General features: G+C 52.5%; 2 protein-coding genes across 2 annotated transcripts; one reads left to right on the forward strand and one right to left on the reverse strand.

Annotated features, from left to right (window-relative positions):
* Positions 1-4871: 4871 nt before the first annotated feature.
* Positions 4872-6281, reverse strand: TP53RK (TP53 regulating kinase; the record flags this gene model as incomplete). The annotated part of the gene is given in 6 exon segments (XM_079543197.1): positions 4872-5459; positions 5570-5917; positions 5920-5966; positions 5968-6014; positions 6017-6217; positions 6219-6281. Coding segments are annotated over 6 exon segments (1185 nt in total). The 3' UTR covers positions 4872-4980.
* A 2863-nt stretch (positions 6282-9144) lies between these two features.
* SLC2A10 (solute carrier family 2 member 10) lies at positions 9145-18118 on the forward strand (the record flags this gene model as incomplete). Its single annotated transcript, XM_079543172.1, has 6 exons — positions 9145-9465; positions 9646-9994; positions 12758-14119; positions 15099-15221; positions 15764-16123; positions 17664-18118. The coding sequence occupies 6 exons, from the start codon at positions 9145-9147 to the stop codon at positions 18116-18118; spliced, it is 2970 nt and encodes a 989-aa protein (XP_079399298.1).
* Between the last annotated feature and the right edge of the window lie 582 nt (positions 18119-18700).

Genomic DNA, 18700 nt, shown 5'->3' on the forward strand with positions numbered 1-18700 from the left:
AAAGCGCAGCGGTGCGGAGCGGGACGGGACCATGGAAACACCGGAAAGGCAAAGTCTTGGCCGCCACCAGGGTAAGGCTCAGGAATCAAGTGAGGAGCGTATGACTGCAGCCCGGCCGGCCCTGGTACAGCCTGACGGGAGAGGATGCTTCAGTCTGAGCCGAAAAGGAAATTGAGGAGCTGCAGCCCGGGACAGGACCCCTCCTGCACTGCTGTGCACAGGGCCAAGAGAGGGGCACACACCATAGCACTTAGGCTGAAGCTCTGACAAATGGATCAAAGCCGGAGGAGCTGAGCATTCTCTGCTTTTTGCATCAAGGTTGGGGTTAAAGGAAGCTAAGGAGAGAAGGGAAGGCAATATAACCCTCTGCCTTAGTGCTCCAGCAGCGTCCTCTGAGTGCTTTAAAAGCATTCAGAACCTGTGAGAGTAGGGGCCCAGATACATGGGGGATGTGTAGAAATCTTGCTCAGCATGGAGACCCATCCCTTCCTGCAAATAATCAGCTCTCTGCAGAGCGACTGCCTCCATGCCCATCACTCCTACTGCATCAAAGGTGTTAGAGGCAAGTGAATCAGATGAAAAGGCAGACAGCCCACTGGGGAAAGCTCTTGTCTTACAGAAGCCCTGAATCATTGGCACAGAGGGGACGAGAAGTTAAGAGGCAGAGTGTGGTGGTACAGCACAGAGCCAGGCTGCTCCCCCAGCACAGCCACGCTCCAAATGTTCCCCTCCGCTTCCTTAACAGAACATGGACAGCTTTGCTAACAAATCAGTCCATCCCCACACCCACTCCAGGCAGGGGCTGAAGCATCGTTACTGTGGCTGCTTTCGGAGCTGAACAGACACAAAAGGTTGGCTGGGCACTGCTGGGGCTGCTGGCACAGTGAGGATCCAACATCCGCCTGGCTCTGGCCCTGCAGCCATACAGCCCCACTGGCAAACACTCCTTCTTTTGGGGCCCAGAGAAAGCACAGAGCTGACCAAGGGAGAGCTATGGGGACTTTTCCCTGGCCTTTCTGTGCATAACATCAGGAATAAAACTGTATCGGGATAAGAAAATAAAAAGGAGGTTCCTGTGCAGTCTCCATTCATTTCCCAGCTGAGAGCACTGCAGGCTGTGAGCTGCCTCACCCGGCCCCCAGCTCCTTGTATGGGGAGAAAGGTGGTGGGACACAGCCTGTGCCTGGCCAGGGAGAGGCTTTATCTCCCTGTGGTGACCCTCACACACTGAACTCTGGGCTACAAATGAGCTTTTATGCTTTTATGGCACTGACTTGGTTTCCTATCAGCACTGATGGGTTGCAAAAGGTTATCAGTGTTTTGCATCTTGCAAAACTGGGAAATATCAATTTCCTGCAGACATCAAGGCACAGACTAAAAAAACCCACACTGTATCACCTACATGCACAGCTCACGTATGCACACAGCAACTGCCCACACAGAAGAGGCGCTGTTCAAAAGTCATGTAACAGCATACCCAGGTTATGCAACTGCATTCTCATCCCTATTTCTTGCCATACTAGTACGCATTTTCTCCCACAACTGTTTTTCTTCTTGGAGGACTTAGAGTCTACAACCCACAGCTTTCCAAAAATCCCATTATTTTAGTTCTGTACTTATGCCATTAGTGGGCTAAACAAAGTTCATTATTATTACTGAAAAAGTAATATTACTTAAAAGTAATATAGTAATAAAAATAATTCTACCAGGCTGGTGAACCTGAGCTGGGTGGCTGCCTGCCCTTTTCCATAAGAGAAATCACCAACAGCAATCAAACACCAGAAACACAATCTCATCAATAACCAGCAGTCCTATTCAAACCCTTAACACTCCAAATTCTTTCTATGAAACTATTACTTCTGTTCCCTTTGCCATTCCCTCTTTCCTTTTTCCCTCTTTCCCAGCTTGCCTACACACCCTCCATATTCCTTCCACTTTGGGAGAAGCCAAGGGCAGACTGCTCCCAAAGCAGTGGGAGTGAAACACTGGAAATGAAGCTGTTTGTGGCAGTCTGCCCTTGGTCTCCTGCAACATTTCAGATGTAGAAAGCAGCAGACCGAGCAGCTGCCTGTCCAGCACACAACTACAAATATTTGCTGTTGAAAGACCTTTTTTTCCCCAAATGCAGACTTTTTTTCAGTGCTGGTGACGATGGCAGGGAGACACCCAGTGGCTGTGTGCAATGCAAGCCATCACCCTGCACTATCCCACCATTCCATGTCCTCTCAGGTGGCAGAAGGGACCTCTTTGGGATTTGTGAAGGCCAGCATACCCCTAGGGTTAGTGCAAACAGCTCACCTGGATAAGCTGGGGCAGAACATCACCGGTTCTCCTGGTGTCACACATAACTGTGACCCAAGGATCAGCTCCAAGGTACTATAGCAGTGACACAGGCAGGGATGCAGGGAGGTGCAGGTGGGTATTCTGCAGGTCTGGAGCCTCCTCTTTGTGGATACATCACAGATGGAAACAGTGACACTACACTAATAAGAGAGAAGCTAGAATTATTTATTGATATAATATAGATATGATACAGTGCTTAACAAAGCTTGATTGTAAATAAGTACACAACAAGATTTGAGGTGGCTGGATACAGTGGATTGCTTACTGATGAAGGGCAGGGAAAAGCCACACACAGAGGAGCTCCTCCCATTGAGTCATGCAGTTGAGAGCAGACCCCTTTTCTTTCTGAACTGCTTGAACCACAGAGGTAAGGAGCTGGATCCACTCCTATAGTGCCATATTTGGTCAGTAGTTTATGTCTAAGGGGATTATACATGCACAAAGATACGATCTTAGCAAAGCTAACAAAGCCTAAAGCAAACTGTTGATCACTTACTGAGGATCTGTGTTGGCAAGGCATCTTGGCATCAACGTGTAAAAGATCTGTGCAGGCATAACCTCCAGGGCATCCCCGCTCCAGGGCAGATCCTGTCATGCTGCCATGCAGGAGAGCTCAGGTACTCTTGGGCCATTCGATATTTATGGAGTCTGATGATGGATTCGTGGTCATACGTTGTATTTTAGCCACATGCCAACCAGCCCTCTGCTGTTGAACTGCCCCCCGGTTTGAGACAGGTCTGTGGCCATGAATCTGTCTTAGCCCAAGTGCTATGAGTGCTGTTGTTCACAACCCTCCTGCGCAAGGGCCAAGGGAGGGAGCTGGAGGAAGAAGTGTATGTATGGGGGGAGCACACCACCACAATACGCACCTGCTGGGATTTTTCCACTCTCAGATAGCTCAGCGCTCATTACAGCATCCCGGCCATAAAAACTTGCAGTCCATCAGCTTTGTTTCTACTCCACGCTCCTGCAGAGAGGACTGCATTTTAATAAACATACTCATAGTTAGAAACAGACTGCTTCAAAGGGCTCTGCAAACATAACACAGCCCTGGCATCACCGGGAGGCAGGCAGAGCAGTGTTTGTACAGATGGGGCGGTGGGCAGGGAAGGCGGCGTGCTGGGGGTGTGGGGGGCTCCGATCAGGGGCTCATTAGCTCACATCCACCTGCTCCCACTGCGCTGCAAGGCCCGGGTCCAGCACCCTGCAGGAGCCTCAGCGACTGAACGTTGCCGCATTCGCTCTCTGTGCAGCCCAGCCTGCCCGGCTACAGGGAACTGCCGCAGGGCTGTGCGCGGGGCAGATCTGGGGCCGCACAGGTTAGCAAGCCTTTGCGGCATCCCTTGTAACTTTAAAAACAAAACAGAAGAAAACAACCCATCGCGACCCCGGGGCAAAGCTGTATCTGAGGCGGTGGAACCCGGGCCCCACGCTGGAGCCGAGCACTCGCCCAGGGCCTCCTCTGGCAAGGAAGTGAATGCGCGCCGGGCACGGGCAGCCCGCAGCGCTAGGACACTTGCACCGCGCGGGCCGCGAACCGCGAAACTTCGACTGAGAAAGCGGCGACATCAGCGCTGCGCCACGGCCGAAAGCTTCCCGACCGCCGCTCGCGGCCTTCTTCCCTGCCTCACCGCCCCCAGCGCGGCGCCGCACATAGCAGCGCACAGCGTGGGGCGGAGCTGCGGGCTCGGCCCCTCCGTTCAGCCCATCCTCAAAGCCCTTGCGGCTCCATCACAGCAGCAAGAGGGAACAGCGTTCCCTTCTCCTAAGGGGCACAGAACCTCAACTCATTTCTGAAAGCGTCAAAGCTCACAGAGCACTTAGTGCAGGACTGGTCGCCCTGTACCGTGGGCTCATAAACTTCCTCTGGGCCATCTTACATTCACACCATTTCACCATGAATCAATTAATATAAGGAAAAGTTACCAAAACCCACCAATACCTCCCACAGGTAGGCAGGACGTCACAGTGCAAGCAGATCACCATATAAACCTACAAAACCAGAAATTTGCAGCAGATTTCTTGCATCAATTGATGTTTCTGAGCAGAAAACTCTTCATTAACAACTGTTGCATATACTTAACAACACAATATCAACTGAAAACTAACTCAAAATTACTACTGAAAAAAAGAAGCAACTGAACTTGTCCTGTGTTTAGTATTCTATTTCAACCATTGCTCGTGTCCTGGAATTCAGAGTCTTGAGACGTTTTAGCATGTGCAGAGGCCATGATAATGGATTGAAACACTCCGTAGCCTGAGAAAAACAGCACATCTGTTTTCCTTGATGACCTTTTGTTGATGCTCTGTAGGTACTCCCAGGACCCCCTCACCTCCCAGGAAACAGCAATCCCTGGGCTGAAAAGATTACCAGCTGTTGTACCTGCACAGAGAACAAGGCCCATGGAGCAGAGCTGCTTTTCAACAGAAACATCTAATGCTGAGGTCAGAAGTGACCTTCAGTACTCACATTTCAACATTATTTGGGTAACTTTACAACAGTTAGAAATCCAATCCAATTTATTTTATACAAGACACTATTATCAAAATAGTAATCTGTGCAATAAAAGTAGCTGGAAGTATAAATAACCTCCCAGGCAGAACCAAGCAGGAATATTTCCCCATCGCTGCCTGCTGTCACCCAATCATGGACCTCTTCCTCCCCCTGAGCCGCACCTCATCCAGACGTTTGATCACTGGGCCGGATTTCTTAGATGCGGCCGCATAGCTCTGTAGCAGAGCCTGGAACACAGTTTCTGTATCGGGATGGGTACTAAGGAAGGCTTTTTCCAGCACATATAGATCGACTCCCTTATCCTCAGGAAGACCTGAAACAAAGCTGAGCCCAAAGTCAATCAGCACCAAGTCCAGCTGCTCCGCAGGAGGCCGCAGCAGCACGTTGGACGTCGTGAGGTCGCCATGGATGAGGTCCTCGTCGTGCATCCTGGCCAGCAGCTGGCCCATCTTCTCTGCCAAGCCGAGGAGGCTGCCGGCATCGCTGCCGTTCCGCTGCATGGAGTAGATGTGATCCTGAACGGCGATCGCGCCAACAATATCTTCAAGGTAGATGCAGTTGGATGCATAATCCACGAAGTAGACCACGGGAGCCGGGATCCCTGTTTCAAAACAACACAACACAACGAATGGAACGCTGGCCGCAGGCAGACGGGAGCTCCCGGCTCCGCGTCACCCCCGGCACAGCGGTGCCCGGCCCGGCACAGCCCACCTGCCCGCCGGCAGCGCAGCAGGGATCGCGCCTCCTGCGCCGTGCGCCGCCGGCCGAGCCGCTCCTCCAGCGCCGGGTGCCGGTAGCGCTTGGGGAAGCGGAGCTTGGCCACGGCCGCCCGCCCCAGGAAACTGCCCCGGTAGACGCACGCCTCGGCGCCCTGCTGCACCAGCTGCAGCCCCGGTAGCGGCGGCGGCGCCGCCTCGGCTCCGCCAGGGCCCGGCGCGCCCGTCTCTGCCCCGTCCTCCGCCCCGGCTGTGCCCGCGCCGCCCGCCGCCGCAGCCGCCGCCTCCGCCGCCATCACCGGGCCCCGCCGCAACACCGCGCATGCGCGTCGCTCGCCGCTTCGGCAATCTTCGGCGGCCAGCGCCGGAAAGCGTCGAGCTCGGCGCGCTCCTCCGCCCCCAGGGGACGGCGCGGCCCCGCATCCGCCGCCGGGCAACGCCAGGGCTTCGGCTCGGATCGGTTGCCGGTACCGTGGGTGTCTCCTCTTCCTTGGGTGTCCCCAGACCCACAGCTCCACGTGCGTGAAGGACGGCCACCCTCACTGCCTGGAGCAATGCTCGGGGCTTCGTGGCGCAATGAAAACCCCCTGCTTTGCAGATAACACGACTTACGGTCCAAGAGACCATGTAAATAAAATAAAAAATTGCTGTGGCGCTCTTGGCTGTGCCACAATTCCGTTTTGTCCTTGTTTTCTCCTCCACAACATTTGTTTCTTCTTCAGAATATTTATCTTTTATTACCACATTCCGCGCTTGTTGCTCACATGGTGGGATCGTGCCTAGCAAATATTGACACTGCTTCAGTCCGTTCCTAAACAACATTCCCGAGCTGTCCCTGATGCGGGTGAGCCATCCTGCTGCTGCCCTACCCGGCAGGATCCCGCCAGCTGGGCCAAGGAAGCAGATGTGTCACTGCACTCCGTATTTACAGTTCGCCAATGCCACAAACAGCCAAAGGAACAAGAGGTTTTCTTGGCACTGTGGGCATATTTTAGCTAATAGCTCCTGCACAGCCCCAGCAGACACGGACACAACCTGTGAGATGCCCTCCATTCATCACGTTGGCAATCGCACCAGCCTTCTCCCATGCTGGGGTTAAGGAGAGGTTCTGCACCAGGTCAGGATTCTCTCTCCTCTTGCACTGCTATTTTCATTGTGATCGTGAGGGCTTTCCCTGCTGCTCCTGCCCTCAGGCACAGGGAGCAGTTCCAGCGATCAGAGCCAAGCAAAGCAGGCTGCAGACACCTGGCTGTGGCACCCAATGCAGGCTGCTGTCAGCAGCACCAGGCACATCAGGCAGCACATACTTGTGACTCAGGCCGGGTGTTTTGTTATTCAGCTGCAAAGCAAGAATGCACCCTCGCTGCCCTGACATCCAGCAGCCAAGAGCATGATAAGGATCAGATGGAGAAATGGCACTGCCAAGACACACAACCTCGAGATGAGGAGGAGAGCATCTCAGCAGAGAGCAAAGCTGGAAACATGAGGCAGGAGCTGCCGTGTGGCCAAGGGCGTGCTGAGCCCCCTGGATCCAACCCCTCCCAGCCCCTCACACGCAGCTCCAGAACCAAAGCAGCAGCCCTCAGCAGGCCCTCAATGCCCACGAACTCCAAGCGTTACAATGAGAAGCACGGTATTTTAAAACCCACAAGGAAAGATTTTTTCCAAAGTTATCCTCGCTATACATCACAGCAGTTTTTCATGGTGTGGTTTCAGAGCACCATAACCCACAGCCACGCACAGTGCCGATGCTGCAGCTGGATTTCTGCACATACTGATGTAATCTTTTTGGCCGCCTTTCGCAAACATACCATAAAGCTCTGCTGTGCTCCCCAGGACCTCACCTCCCTGCTGCCTTTGCTACTAATGTTTATTGCCCTGCCAGAGAACAGGAAGCCTCCAGAAAATGTCAGGGGTGGCTTTATGCTGGCAGATAAACAAATGCTGAGTGACCAAGGAGAAAATGTAATTTCTTCCTTCTCACGCTGAGTTCATTGGAGGAGTTGCAGTTAAACATGCAGCAGTTGTTCAGGCAGGTTGTAGATCATGGATGTGTTAACCCAGCGGATGCTGAGGACCGCAGGGTCTGCGGGAAGAGAGAAAACTGCAGGTTTCCATTTGAGTGTCGTGAGAGCTGGCCATGATTTCAGAGCTATTTAAGCTGCTTTAATAGGAATTGCAAATCTCATTGTGGAGTCTATTCTGTGAACACCGCTGGTTTCTGGAGGCTGGTGTTTGTGTTTGAAGCCATTCTTCACTGACTGTATGATCCCCATGCAGCTGTCAGACTGCACGAGACACACCATTGCAGATGAGGTATTTCTGCATACTGTATTCCCACTGCAATTAGAGTATATGAATGGGAAGCATTTCTTTATAAATGCAGATGATTTGAAGCACTTTTAATATTCACTATGGCTTTGAGAAGAAACGAGAGCTAAGCCTTTGATCAACTGCTGCCCATACTGACAGACCGGGGTGACATGATCCAGTATGGCCCATCTCACGCATCTCAAAACCATGAAAAAAAAGAGTACTGTGGGCAGAGACATGGCATGCAGTCCCTCCACAACGTAGAACAAAGATTCCTAAAATGTTTTTCTAAATTCCTCATGAAGTTAGTATGTGGAATGACCACTGTAAAGTTCTTTTAACGACACCACGTGTTTTTCACTCCTTACCTGACCTGTTTGCTTCTGGCTGTGTCAGAGGGCTGTGCCTGCACTGCATCCACAGGTGCAGTGATGGCTGATGCAGCTGAGCTGGTACTGTGCAAAAAGCTTTGGCTCACAGCGTGCCAGTGGCATTAGAGCCGTGTGGCGAAACAAATCGTTCCCTGCGGTCACAAACCAGCTCACGACGCAGGCTTGTGGCCATTCCCACTCATCCTCCAGCACAGTCGCTGCTGCGTGACTCCGTGAGGTCTCAGAGTCCTGACAGCACATTGCCCTGCTCTGCTCCCCACGCTCATTAGGTGACAGCAGGCTTATGAGCGTTGCATGCACATCACAGCACACACACATACTTCACCACATCACAACACGCCCAGTGACTATGGTTTGTATGAACAGCACCAAGGGAGAATGTTTCCATTGCGTTAAAGAGTTTCACTCTTCTAGGCGTATAAAGCTTTGTAAAGTCCTCGTTTTACAAACTGCAATTTGTGTTATATGGATTTAGCCTCAGATTCAGAAAACAAACCCTGCCTCCAAGCACAAGTCCCAGTGCCTTGCATGCAGAAGGAAGGGTTCTGTTCCACTGAGCAGAAAGAGGACGTTAATTGCAAGGAAAGTTGAACACCAGAACATTTTGCCTAATGGAGCACCATGCTGCTGGAAGGAGACAACCTCAGGAAACGCAGCCTTTCTTTTCAACAGAAGAGAAAGGTAAGAGTTCAAAGTCAGCCGTGCTGCTCTTTTTTGCTTCGAAACGGCCCATCCTTTCCTAGCAGCCTTTCTTTGGCTTTCCAACCCAGAAACCTAAAAACTCTTATCAAAATCCCCATCTCCCGAGGGCTGTCTAAAGGCCTTCTAGTGCGGAGGAGCAAAGCTCTGCAGGCAGAGCGGGGACATGAGATCCCTGCTCCTGCTGCAGCGCGACCGAGACCGGGACAGCGGGACCGGGACAGCGCCGTGTCCCGGTTTTAGACCGCTCAGCAACACCCGCACGCAGCTCGCTTCGGTAAAAGATCCCCAGCCGCACCGACCAGGGAGAAGGCGCTTAACGGCCGCGCCGGGACCCCCCGGTCCTCCCCAAGGCCCGGCCGGGGGCAGGGCAGGAGCGACGTGGCGCTGCTCGGCTCCGCTCCGGCCGCCGGACCCCGCTCCGCTCCGCCCCGCTCCGCGCCCGCCGCCGCCGCGGAGCGCCCGGGGCTCGGCCGCCGCGCCATGGGTGAGTGGTCCGGGGCCGCGCTGGGGAGGGGGCGGCGGGCGGAGGGCCCCGCGGCGAGCGGCGGCCGTGCCCCGGGAGGAGGGGAAGTTCTCAGCTTTGAGACTTCTCCCGAAGGCTCGGGCTGCCTCTCCCTCCCTCTCTCTCTCTCTCTCCCGCCCAAGTTTCCCGTCTCCTTTTTAGCGCTTCCAGCCCCGGTTTCCTGTGACACGGCCCCTAAAGCCGTGCCGGGAGCGCTGGCGGGGTGGAGGAGGCCGTGCGGCGGCGGGGCGACGGAGCGCGTCCACGGGCATCGCAGAGCGGCCGGGCCGGCGCCGCACCGCTGCGACCGCGGCGCTCCGGGGGCGGCTCGGGCTCAGCCCGGCACCGCGCACCGCCCCGTCCTGCAGCGCAGGGCATCGCCCGGCCCGGCCCCGTGCGGCATCCGCCGAACTTTCTGTCCTAACGAGCTCTGAACCCCGGATACCTCGACGGCTTCAGAGCAGACCGTACAAAGTTGGATCCCGACCAGCGTTCGTGGCCTGCCCACTGAGTTAGCAGCGGCGTCTGATTGAATCAGCGCTGGTATTTACAGCAGGCTGAATGGATCCAAGCAAGCTGGTGGCTTGGAACGAGTGGCTTGCCCACTTCATGCAAAGACTTCTGTTCTCACTGAGCAAATATTTTTTCTGGTAATCTATGTGATATGTGTACAAGGAGCAATGCAAACAGGGCAGGTAGTCACACAGCATAGCGGGAGGGACTGGCGGGGGGCTGCAGGGCCATAAGGAACACAAAGGAAACCGAGGCGTATGGAACAAATACCAAAACAAACATGGCCATCCCAGAGAAATAACCTTTATCATTGGCTGTGACTGTGTGCTGAATAGAGACACTTCCTATTAAACACAGCTTGTGAGGGGGGAAAAAGCCCATAGGCAATAGTGAGGTAAGTTTTCCATGGGCTGGTGGATGTGTCCACATTCTTTCCACACACGGTTTGCTGAAGTAGTGAATATTTCTAATTAAACAAAGCCAATGTGTGAATACAGATAGTATTACGTGCTGGAAACCAGTGTATAACAGCACAAACTTGCACGTCAATGTACCCTACCTGTGCCTTCAAAACTGGGTGGGGAGAAAGAGGTCACTGTCACTGCTTGTGCCCCAGGATCCCCATGGCAGCAGGGGCTCTGTGTGCGCTCCCCCCTGCCATGCTGAGCAATGTGACTCACGGCTCGCACATGTTTGCCCTTTCATCCTCTCTGCAGGGTGAGATGTGTGTGCAGCAAGCACCTTGTTTTTGTAGGGTTGTTTGGGGCGGGTTGGTCGCTTTGGGTTTGGTTTGGTTTGCTTGTGCTGCTGTTTTTTCTTATTTTAAGTAAGCTGAAATACTTAGGAAAGTTGCATGCTCAGCTGTATGAGAAAGGCAAGGTCAAGGAATCGTTCCTTTTGTTTGGGGCAGACAACAGGGTTGTGAAGACATCCTGCAGACCTGGATCAGACTGAGAAAGTTTGCCTGGTTGGGGATCGTGTGCACCAAGCCCCGGAGAAGGAGAGGTGAAGAAATCAGGGCCATGCCACAAAGTAATGCCAGGAGTGCAAGATTTGATAGGAGAAAAACTCTTGTGAGCAGCACTTTCATCTACATTAATCATTCATCCTTATTTATTTCCTACAAGTCAGATTTTTTCCCTTACTCTTTTGGTTTCTCTCGACTCCACCAAAGCTGCCCAAATTCACTCGCTCATGCTGAGGGCACACATAGAACTTAGGGGCCAGGCAGGAGCTGAGGGTTGTGCTCCTGGCAGCAGAAGGCTTTCTCTCTGTTGTTTCCCTCTTACACAACAAGAAATATAATTTAAATCCCCATCACCACCTTAGCAAAGTTTGACAAAAGAGTCCCTACCTCCCCCTGCCTCATCCCAGCATTTGTTCCTCCCTGAGCTGTGAAGAGCAGCCATCAATCTCCCACTAAATTGCCAAGCAGTGAAGTAGTTAATGCTGCTATTTTCTTTACCAAAAAAATCTTTTTTTTTTTTTAATTTCCTTAAATTTTCAACTTAGGTTGAAGTGCATGTGGCATTCATCAGGTCTCACTGCAGGCTTTGCATTCCTGCTCTTTACCTTGCAGTCCTGAGGTCTGAAGATTTTATTTTTAGTGAGATATGAGAGCCTGGAGTTGTTTTTGGGCTGCAGTTCTGAGGGAATCTGCACACTGGGGTAGTTCTTCTGGCCACATAATCACATAATAAATAGAGCCCTACCTCTAGAATACTGCTTCACTGATGAGGAGATGTTAAAGGGAAAACTTCTGCCTTGGTTGCTGCCATTCATGAATTATCTGAAAGACACAGAGGAAGGAAAAGAGATGAAATGTTGTTAACAACTTACCAACTTGGCCAACCATTTCTCTCTTTGCCTGGGCTCTGGCACAGGAATGGAAAAGAAGATGGTGATTCACAAAGCCTTAAGTATAGTGCCATCCCCTGTGGATCCTCAGGTTGTTCAATAACTTTGTATTTTGTGATAAATGCTCAATGACAATAAAAGTAAAGTTCAGAAGCAACAGCTTCTGTGGGTGAATGTAGGATGTCCAGGGACTGCTTGGCAAAGAGCAGGGCCTTCTTGGGTGAGCTCAGGGGGAAAATGCATTGCATGAGGGGCACTGGGCAGTGGCACCTGTACTGTTCAGAAACAAGAATTGTGCAGAGCTTGAAGGATGAATTAGGTATGAAATTGGAGGATAAATAAGAATGACCAGTAAGAATGGGACTAGGCCAGGGCAGTTCTGTCCCAGTGAGTGACCTGTGCAATTCCCTGCTGGTGAGGAGTGCTTCTTGTCCTATAGGTGTTCTAAGCTGTAAATCATGGACTGAAACTTTATAACGTTAATGCAGAGCAAGTTAAAACCCAGCAAGTAGAAGCTGCATTCCCTGCCCTGGACAGTTCTAGTAACTAGAACCAAGAAATAGAGAGCTCAGAGGGTCGCATGTACAACACCAGAGAAGCAAACCACTGTCCGAGACTTAAATACAAGTCTTAACACCAAAGCTGTTAACACAGCCCTATCTTCATAGTTCTGAACACAAAAAAGTGTCACTGCATTCCATGGCAATGTGTGCAGGGCTGGTGAATAGTGAGAGTGTATGCACATGCTTTTGCACATGACCTATGAATGGAGGAAATTCCTTATTGCAGCTTTGCAGATAGAAAACTTTGGGTGTCCTGGAAGAGGTTTTTGCAGATTGTGTGTGCTGATAGCTTTCTGCTAGAGCCAGAAAACTGAACCTCACTTTGCTTACTTGTTTTCCAGGTCGTGCACTGCTGGTCCTCCTGTTGTCTGCAACAGTCTCTCTTCTGGGTGGGCTGATATTTGGATATGAGCTGGGGATCATCTCTGGAGCACTGCTGCAGCTGCAGGCAGACTTCAGCCTTGGCTGCTTCAAGCAGGAGGCTCTTGTGAGCTCCCTCCTGGTTGGAGCCCTCCTTGCCTCTCTGGTCGGAGGAATCCTCATTGACCGCCATGGACGGAGGAGGGCGATTCTGGTCAGCAATGTGGTCCTGTTATTTGGCAGCCTAATTCTCACACTGACCAGGTCGTTTATTGGGCTGCTCATTGGACGCATGACGGTGGGCTTTGCCATCTCTGTCTCATCCATGGCCTGCTGCATCTATGTCTCCGAAATGGTGGCTGCACATCAGCGAGGGCTGCTGGTGTCTCTGTATGAAGCGGGCATCACTGTAGGCATCCTGTTGTCCTACGCACTGAATTACGCCTTTGCAGATACACGGGAGGGATGGAGGTACATGTTTGGGCTGGCCATGGCCCCAGCAGCCATGCAGTTCCTCAGCATCCTCTTTCTCCCAGTGAACCCTGTTAAACTAAACATGTGGGACTCGGACTGCCAGAAGGGTCTCATTCAATTGCAGACCGCTGAGGACAGAGAGGCAGCAAAGCGGGAGCCCTATAAGGAGAAGCACTACTCATTTCTTGATCTTTTCAGGACCAGAGACAACATGAGTAGACGAACTCTGGTGGGGCTGGGCCTGGTGCTCTTCCAGCAGTTCACTGGGCAGCCCAACGTGCTGGGCTATGCCTCCAAAATCTTCCACTCTGTGGGATTCCAGAGCAACTCCTCTGCCATCCTGGCCTCTGTCGGGCTGGGGGCAATCAAGGTGGTGGCCACACTGGTGGCGATGGCCTTTGCGGACAAAGCTGGCCGCAGAGCACTGCTCCTGGCTGGCGGTGTGGTGATGGCCATCTCCGTCACCACCATCGGCCTCACCAGCTGCATCGCCCCACTGGCCATGGCCAGGGACTGCACAGCCGCTGCAGACCCCAACGTGTCCCACAGCCTCCCCCAGCACCCCCTGGGACCCCCGCCCTCCCACATCTCACCAGGCTTAGGAGAAGGCAATGGGCAGGCAGGCCTCGGTTCTGCTGCTACCAAAAGCCTTACAAAAGCTCTTGCCAGTGCTCAGAGCAGTGAGGTTGTTACTCGTTCTTCCCACACTCAGAAAATGGGCTTGGCAGGGCAGTCCGACAAGGAGACAGTGGAGAGCACAGACCCTCCTTTCGGCAGCGCTCCCCTGACAGAACATATGGTTTTAAATTGGATTACGCTGCTGAGCATGATGGCTTTTGTGAGCGCTTTCTCAATTGGATTTGGACCAAGTAAGTACGGTGTTTATATATCCTTGCAACTAACCCAGAGAATAAAACTGGGGCTGATCTTTATAGTCTGCTTGAAACATTCATTATGCATCGGCTTTACCAGGCAGCTGAGTGTCTGGAAACTGGAAATTTATCCTTGTCAGCCTACTGAATCATTTCCTGGTCTTGCAGCTCTGTCTGCTGTGTGGCTGGGACAACATCATAGTCACCTTCTCTTCCATGCTATCACTACCCTTGTAATGCTCTCTTTTTCCTGCTCATTGCAAAATCAGAGCATCCCACGAGCACTGCCTAATGCGCACAGCACCCTGTGAGGAGGAACACAGAGGGCCTTCTCCAGAAAGAGCAGCAGAGCCGGAAGTGGAATCTCCTAGAAAGTTTCTTGGTATCAGTTGGTCTTTTTCTGAAATCATTTTGCATCAGATGAGAATGGAGATTAGTTCTTGCTTCCACGTGAGTTCTAGTGTTTTCCGGCACTTTTTGTTTTAAATGCATTGATGGGAGAGAACAGTATCTAACCAAAGGAAAAACATCAGTGCACAGCAAGTCCCATGAGTTTGGCAGTGACTCCATAAATCATTTCAAGCAAAATAACCCTAGGATAGGAAAGATTGCTCTAAGTTACATACTGCTTTCAGCTCTGATTTTCGCCCAAATGCAACAATCTCTCTTTCTCCATTCTTTACACGGAGCGTGTCCTGATGGCAGATATGTCATTTTCCCCCTATCTGCTCAGTGACCAATTACCCACTCTACTTTCTGCACACTGGACCTGCCCATTGCTATCTCATCCTCCACACAGTGCTGACATGGGAGCTTCAGAGTGCTCTGGGGTGACCTGGCTCTGAGATCAGTGACCAGCAGCAGTGGGTGCTGGGTGAAGCCAGAGTGCAAAAAACCTTGCTGAAATCTTCCTTCCCCATTTCCCAAATACATTTCTTAAACCATACAACTTTTTTCTATCCTCTAATCTGTGCAGTGACCTGGCTGGTCCTCAGTGAGATCTACCCAGCTAGAATACGAGGAAGAGCCTTTGCCTTCTGCAACAGCTTTAACTGGGCAGCCAATTTACTGATCAGCCTCTCCTTCCTGGATCTCATTGGTAAGTGTCCATCCCCATCCCTCCACGTCCCACAGGTGGCTTAGTGCAGGTGGCTGCCACGAGCTGATGGGAGAGTAAGTGGTGCTGAAACCTGGGGTCCTGACTGTGACCCTGCTGCCTCTGAGAGCAAACAGGCACCATTGATACTTTTCTGGGCCCTTCCATCACCTGTTCTGTAAAAACCATCCTTCGTGCACAGGGCTGTACCACAACACTGGGCTGTCAGAAAACCGTGAGTTTGCAGCTTTCACACCAGTAGCTTTGCAATGTTTCTTGCTGGCAGAACTGTCATTTGAGGGATTCAGTTGGCACTGCTGGATGCTGAAGCTCAGCCACTTTCACCTTCCTTCTGTGGTGCTGCTGGAAAGGCAGCTGTGAGTCCTCCCTCACTGCTCCCCAGTTCTTCTCCTAGCAGACAAGGGGATTTCCCTGCCCTTGGAAGGGCTCTTGACAGTGACCACCCCACAGTAAGCCACCAGCTTCATTCTTATCCCAGGATATGACTTCCCTTTGACAGACCCTTCATTTGAATCTTTCCGCAGATGCCATTGGTTTCTCATGGATGTTTCTTCTCTATGGGCTGATGGGAGTGATGGCTGTTATATTCATTTATTTTTTTGTTCCGGAAACAAAAGGACAGTCCTTAGAGGAAATAGACCAGCAGTTCTCCAGGAAATGGTATGTGTGCTATTGTGCCACCCTGCCTTTGGGTGTTTCTCACCAGCAGTATCCAAGGTCCATGGCACTGGGCAGCCCCAGCCTGGTCAGTGCTATTGAGAACATCAGAGAGGCACAGCTGGGCTGTGGAAGCAGCGCAGTGCTGCTGGAGGCTGCTAGTGGTGCTGGGTGGAAAAGGGCTGAAAGCAAGGCTTGTGGGCCAGGGGAGAGCAGGACAGAGCATGGTATAGGCAGGGCCAGACTGCAGGAGGGAACAATGCTCTGGTCCTTTCCTCTGGGATCCTGGACCCCTCTTTCTTCTATGGGGAAGAGACATCTTTCAGTGTAAGACTGAGGGAGGTTGTGCAGCCGTGGTAAGGAGGTGGCTGGGAGGAGTGGCTCTGAGTCCAGGCCTGTCTCAGCCTGGTGTGAGCAGCTGCACCCCCAGCTGACCCCCAGCATTGCCCCCAGGCTGCGGGAAGGAAGCAGCTGCAAGCAGCGGCGTGCAAGAGGAGCTAGCTGTGCACACGGGCAGTACCAGAGAGTGGAGCGTGCCAACAGTGCCTGACAGTGGGACTGCAGTGTCGTCCTGCAGAGGGGAACTGACCTGGGGACATTGCTTCTTGCAGAGATGGCTCTCCCTGCAGTGCCTTAGATCTTGGGACATGCTCACGGTCGTCCCTTGTATCCTTGGAGAGTCTCTGGTCCCATGCAGGGAGCGTGTCCTTCCTCTGGCATCTTTTATTGTCCACGCTTTGTGTCTGCTATCATTTAAGAGATGAATGGTTTTGTATGCAGGAATAAAACACAACTTTTGCTGACACCACTTTCCACCCATGCCGTTCATTTCCAAGCAAGATGCATTATATTCCACTGCTTTGAAGTACTTGGTGCTTTCCAGAGGGGTCAGGATTGCAGGGGAAATGCATTAGGCACTCAGCAGCATACATTCATGCCACCACCCTTTATAATGTCTGTGCAGAAGCCTGCACTCTGAGAAGGGGCTGATGCAGCTAAACACCCCACAGCCCCAGCAGCTCACCCACCTCGTCTCATGTGGTCAGTTTCTAGACGCATAGAAGCACATTGTGAATATTATGATGCTCTCTTCTGTGCACAGAGGATGCTCTGCATTCACAACCAAGGTTTGCATGTACAAAATACTGCAATATTCTGATACCTTGTACAATTTTTCTATCTCCTACAATTTTACATTCTTTGATACATCTTGTAAGGCCTGTCACCTCTCCTCCTGACACATATACATTACCCCACTCACTCCCAAAAGCTTGTGAGAGAAGTGGCACCTTGCTGACCAGGTGCCTCCATCCTGCTGACCAGCCAGCTCTGCCTCTTCTGAACCCCTTGGGAACCACATCCCAAAGCTTAGCATGCTCCCCTGAAAATATATCTCCTTGGGGACCAGCAACCACTGTGCTGGGCAGTTGGCACAGTGGTGACGCACAGGATGTGTCTTAGGCTGTCCAGTGCCACGTGGTTGTATCTCCCAAACTGCCGCAAAGAGAACTCACCGTGGCGCTGGAAGATGACCCTCTGCCCTCAGCTGTAACTCAGTCCTTGACCTCTGCAGCCAGCCACAGGGGCTCAGTGGAACATCGTGCAGTGGCCTTGGTGCTTCTGAAGTCCCCGTGCATGGAGTGTGCTGTCACCGCAAGGCACAAAGGGATACCTGCAAAACATAAAACACATGCTCTCTTCCTCTTACTGCATTCAAAACCCCACGGATACCGAGCTCTATCAGCGATAACCCCGGTTTATCGGGAGCCAGAGGCAGCGCTGCCCTTGGAGCCGCAGCGGGCCGTGCCGGCTGCTCCGGGCTCCCGCTGCCGCCGCTGCAGCGCGGCCCGCCGCCGCCAGGGGCCATCCCGAACCCGCGGAACGAGCCGGGCCGGGCCGGGCGGCACTGCCTGCACCGCCGGCTGCTGCCGGAGCCTCGGTGTGCGGAGATGCTCGCAGCTGGGAAGCGGACCCGAAGCTGCCGCTCGGTCGCAATGCTGGCGGCACTGAAAGCGGCAAAAGCACGGGAGTGCTCGAATGAGAAGCGGGAGGGAAGTGAGAGGGTGCAGAAATTCATGCCTGCGCCCCTCTGGAGGATGCGGCCAATGCACAGTGAGACCAGCGGGGAAATCTGTGGGGCAGCTGCAATCAAAAAGGTGGGACCGTCACAGGTGCTGCCGGCAGACCCACGGGAACACAATTCAGCCACAAAGCCAAGGTAAAACTGAGAGGCGTTCCCAAATCTATCCCAGCATAAAATGATGGCAGGTTTTCTAATTGCTGCAGCGTAACAGGGATGTTGATGACCTGAGCGCCCTGATCGAGCTGTAGATGTTCCTGTTCGTTGCAGGGGAGCTGGACCAGCTGACCTCTAATGGTCCTTTCCAACCTGAATGATTCCGTGATTCTATGAGCTGCCCACTGAACAGTCAGTGGGTGTCAGTACAGAGCTCTTGAGATGATAGATCCCAGATTCCAACAATGTAGATAGAGCAAGGCCTGTGTTACTGACCCTGACTGGGATAAGTGCAGCGATCAGAAAACATGAAATGAGATTAGAGAGCTGAAATTCAGGTCGTGGTAATAGTGGGAGATTCCAGCTATCTGCACACGGGTTTGCTCAGGGATCCATTGGGAAAAGTACTTCTGGATACAGTAACGAGGCTCTGGGATCCAGCAGTGCTGGAAGCTGCTGCTCTGGGTCTGGGCAGGGGCTGTGCACAGGACCTGCTCACAAGGTGTTCGTGGGAGGGCTGCTCCCTGCTGGTAACCACAGCACTGCCGATTTAGTGCTGGAGCGGGAG

The sequence above is a fragment of the Tetrao urogallus genome (assembly GCF_951394365.1).
Source record: "Tetrao urogallus genome assembly, chromosome: 16".
NCBI classification, from domain to species: Eukaryota; Metazoa; Chordata; class Aves; order Galliformes; family Phasianidae; genus Tetrao; species Tetrao urogallus.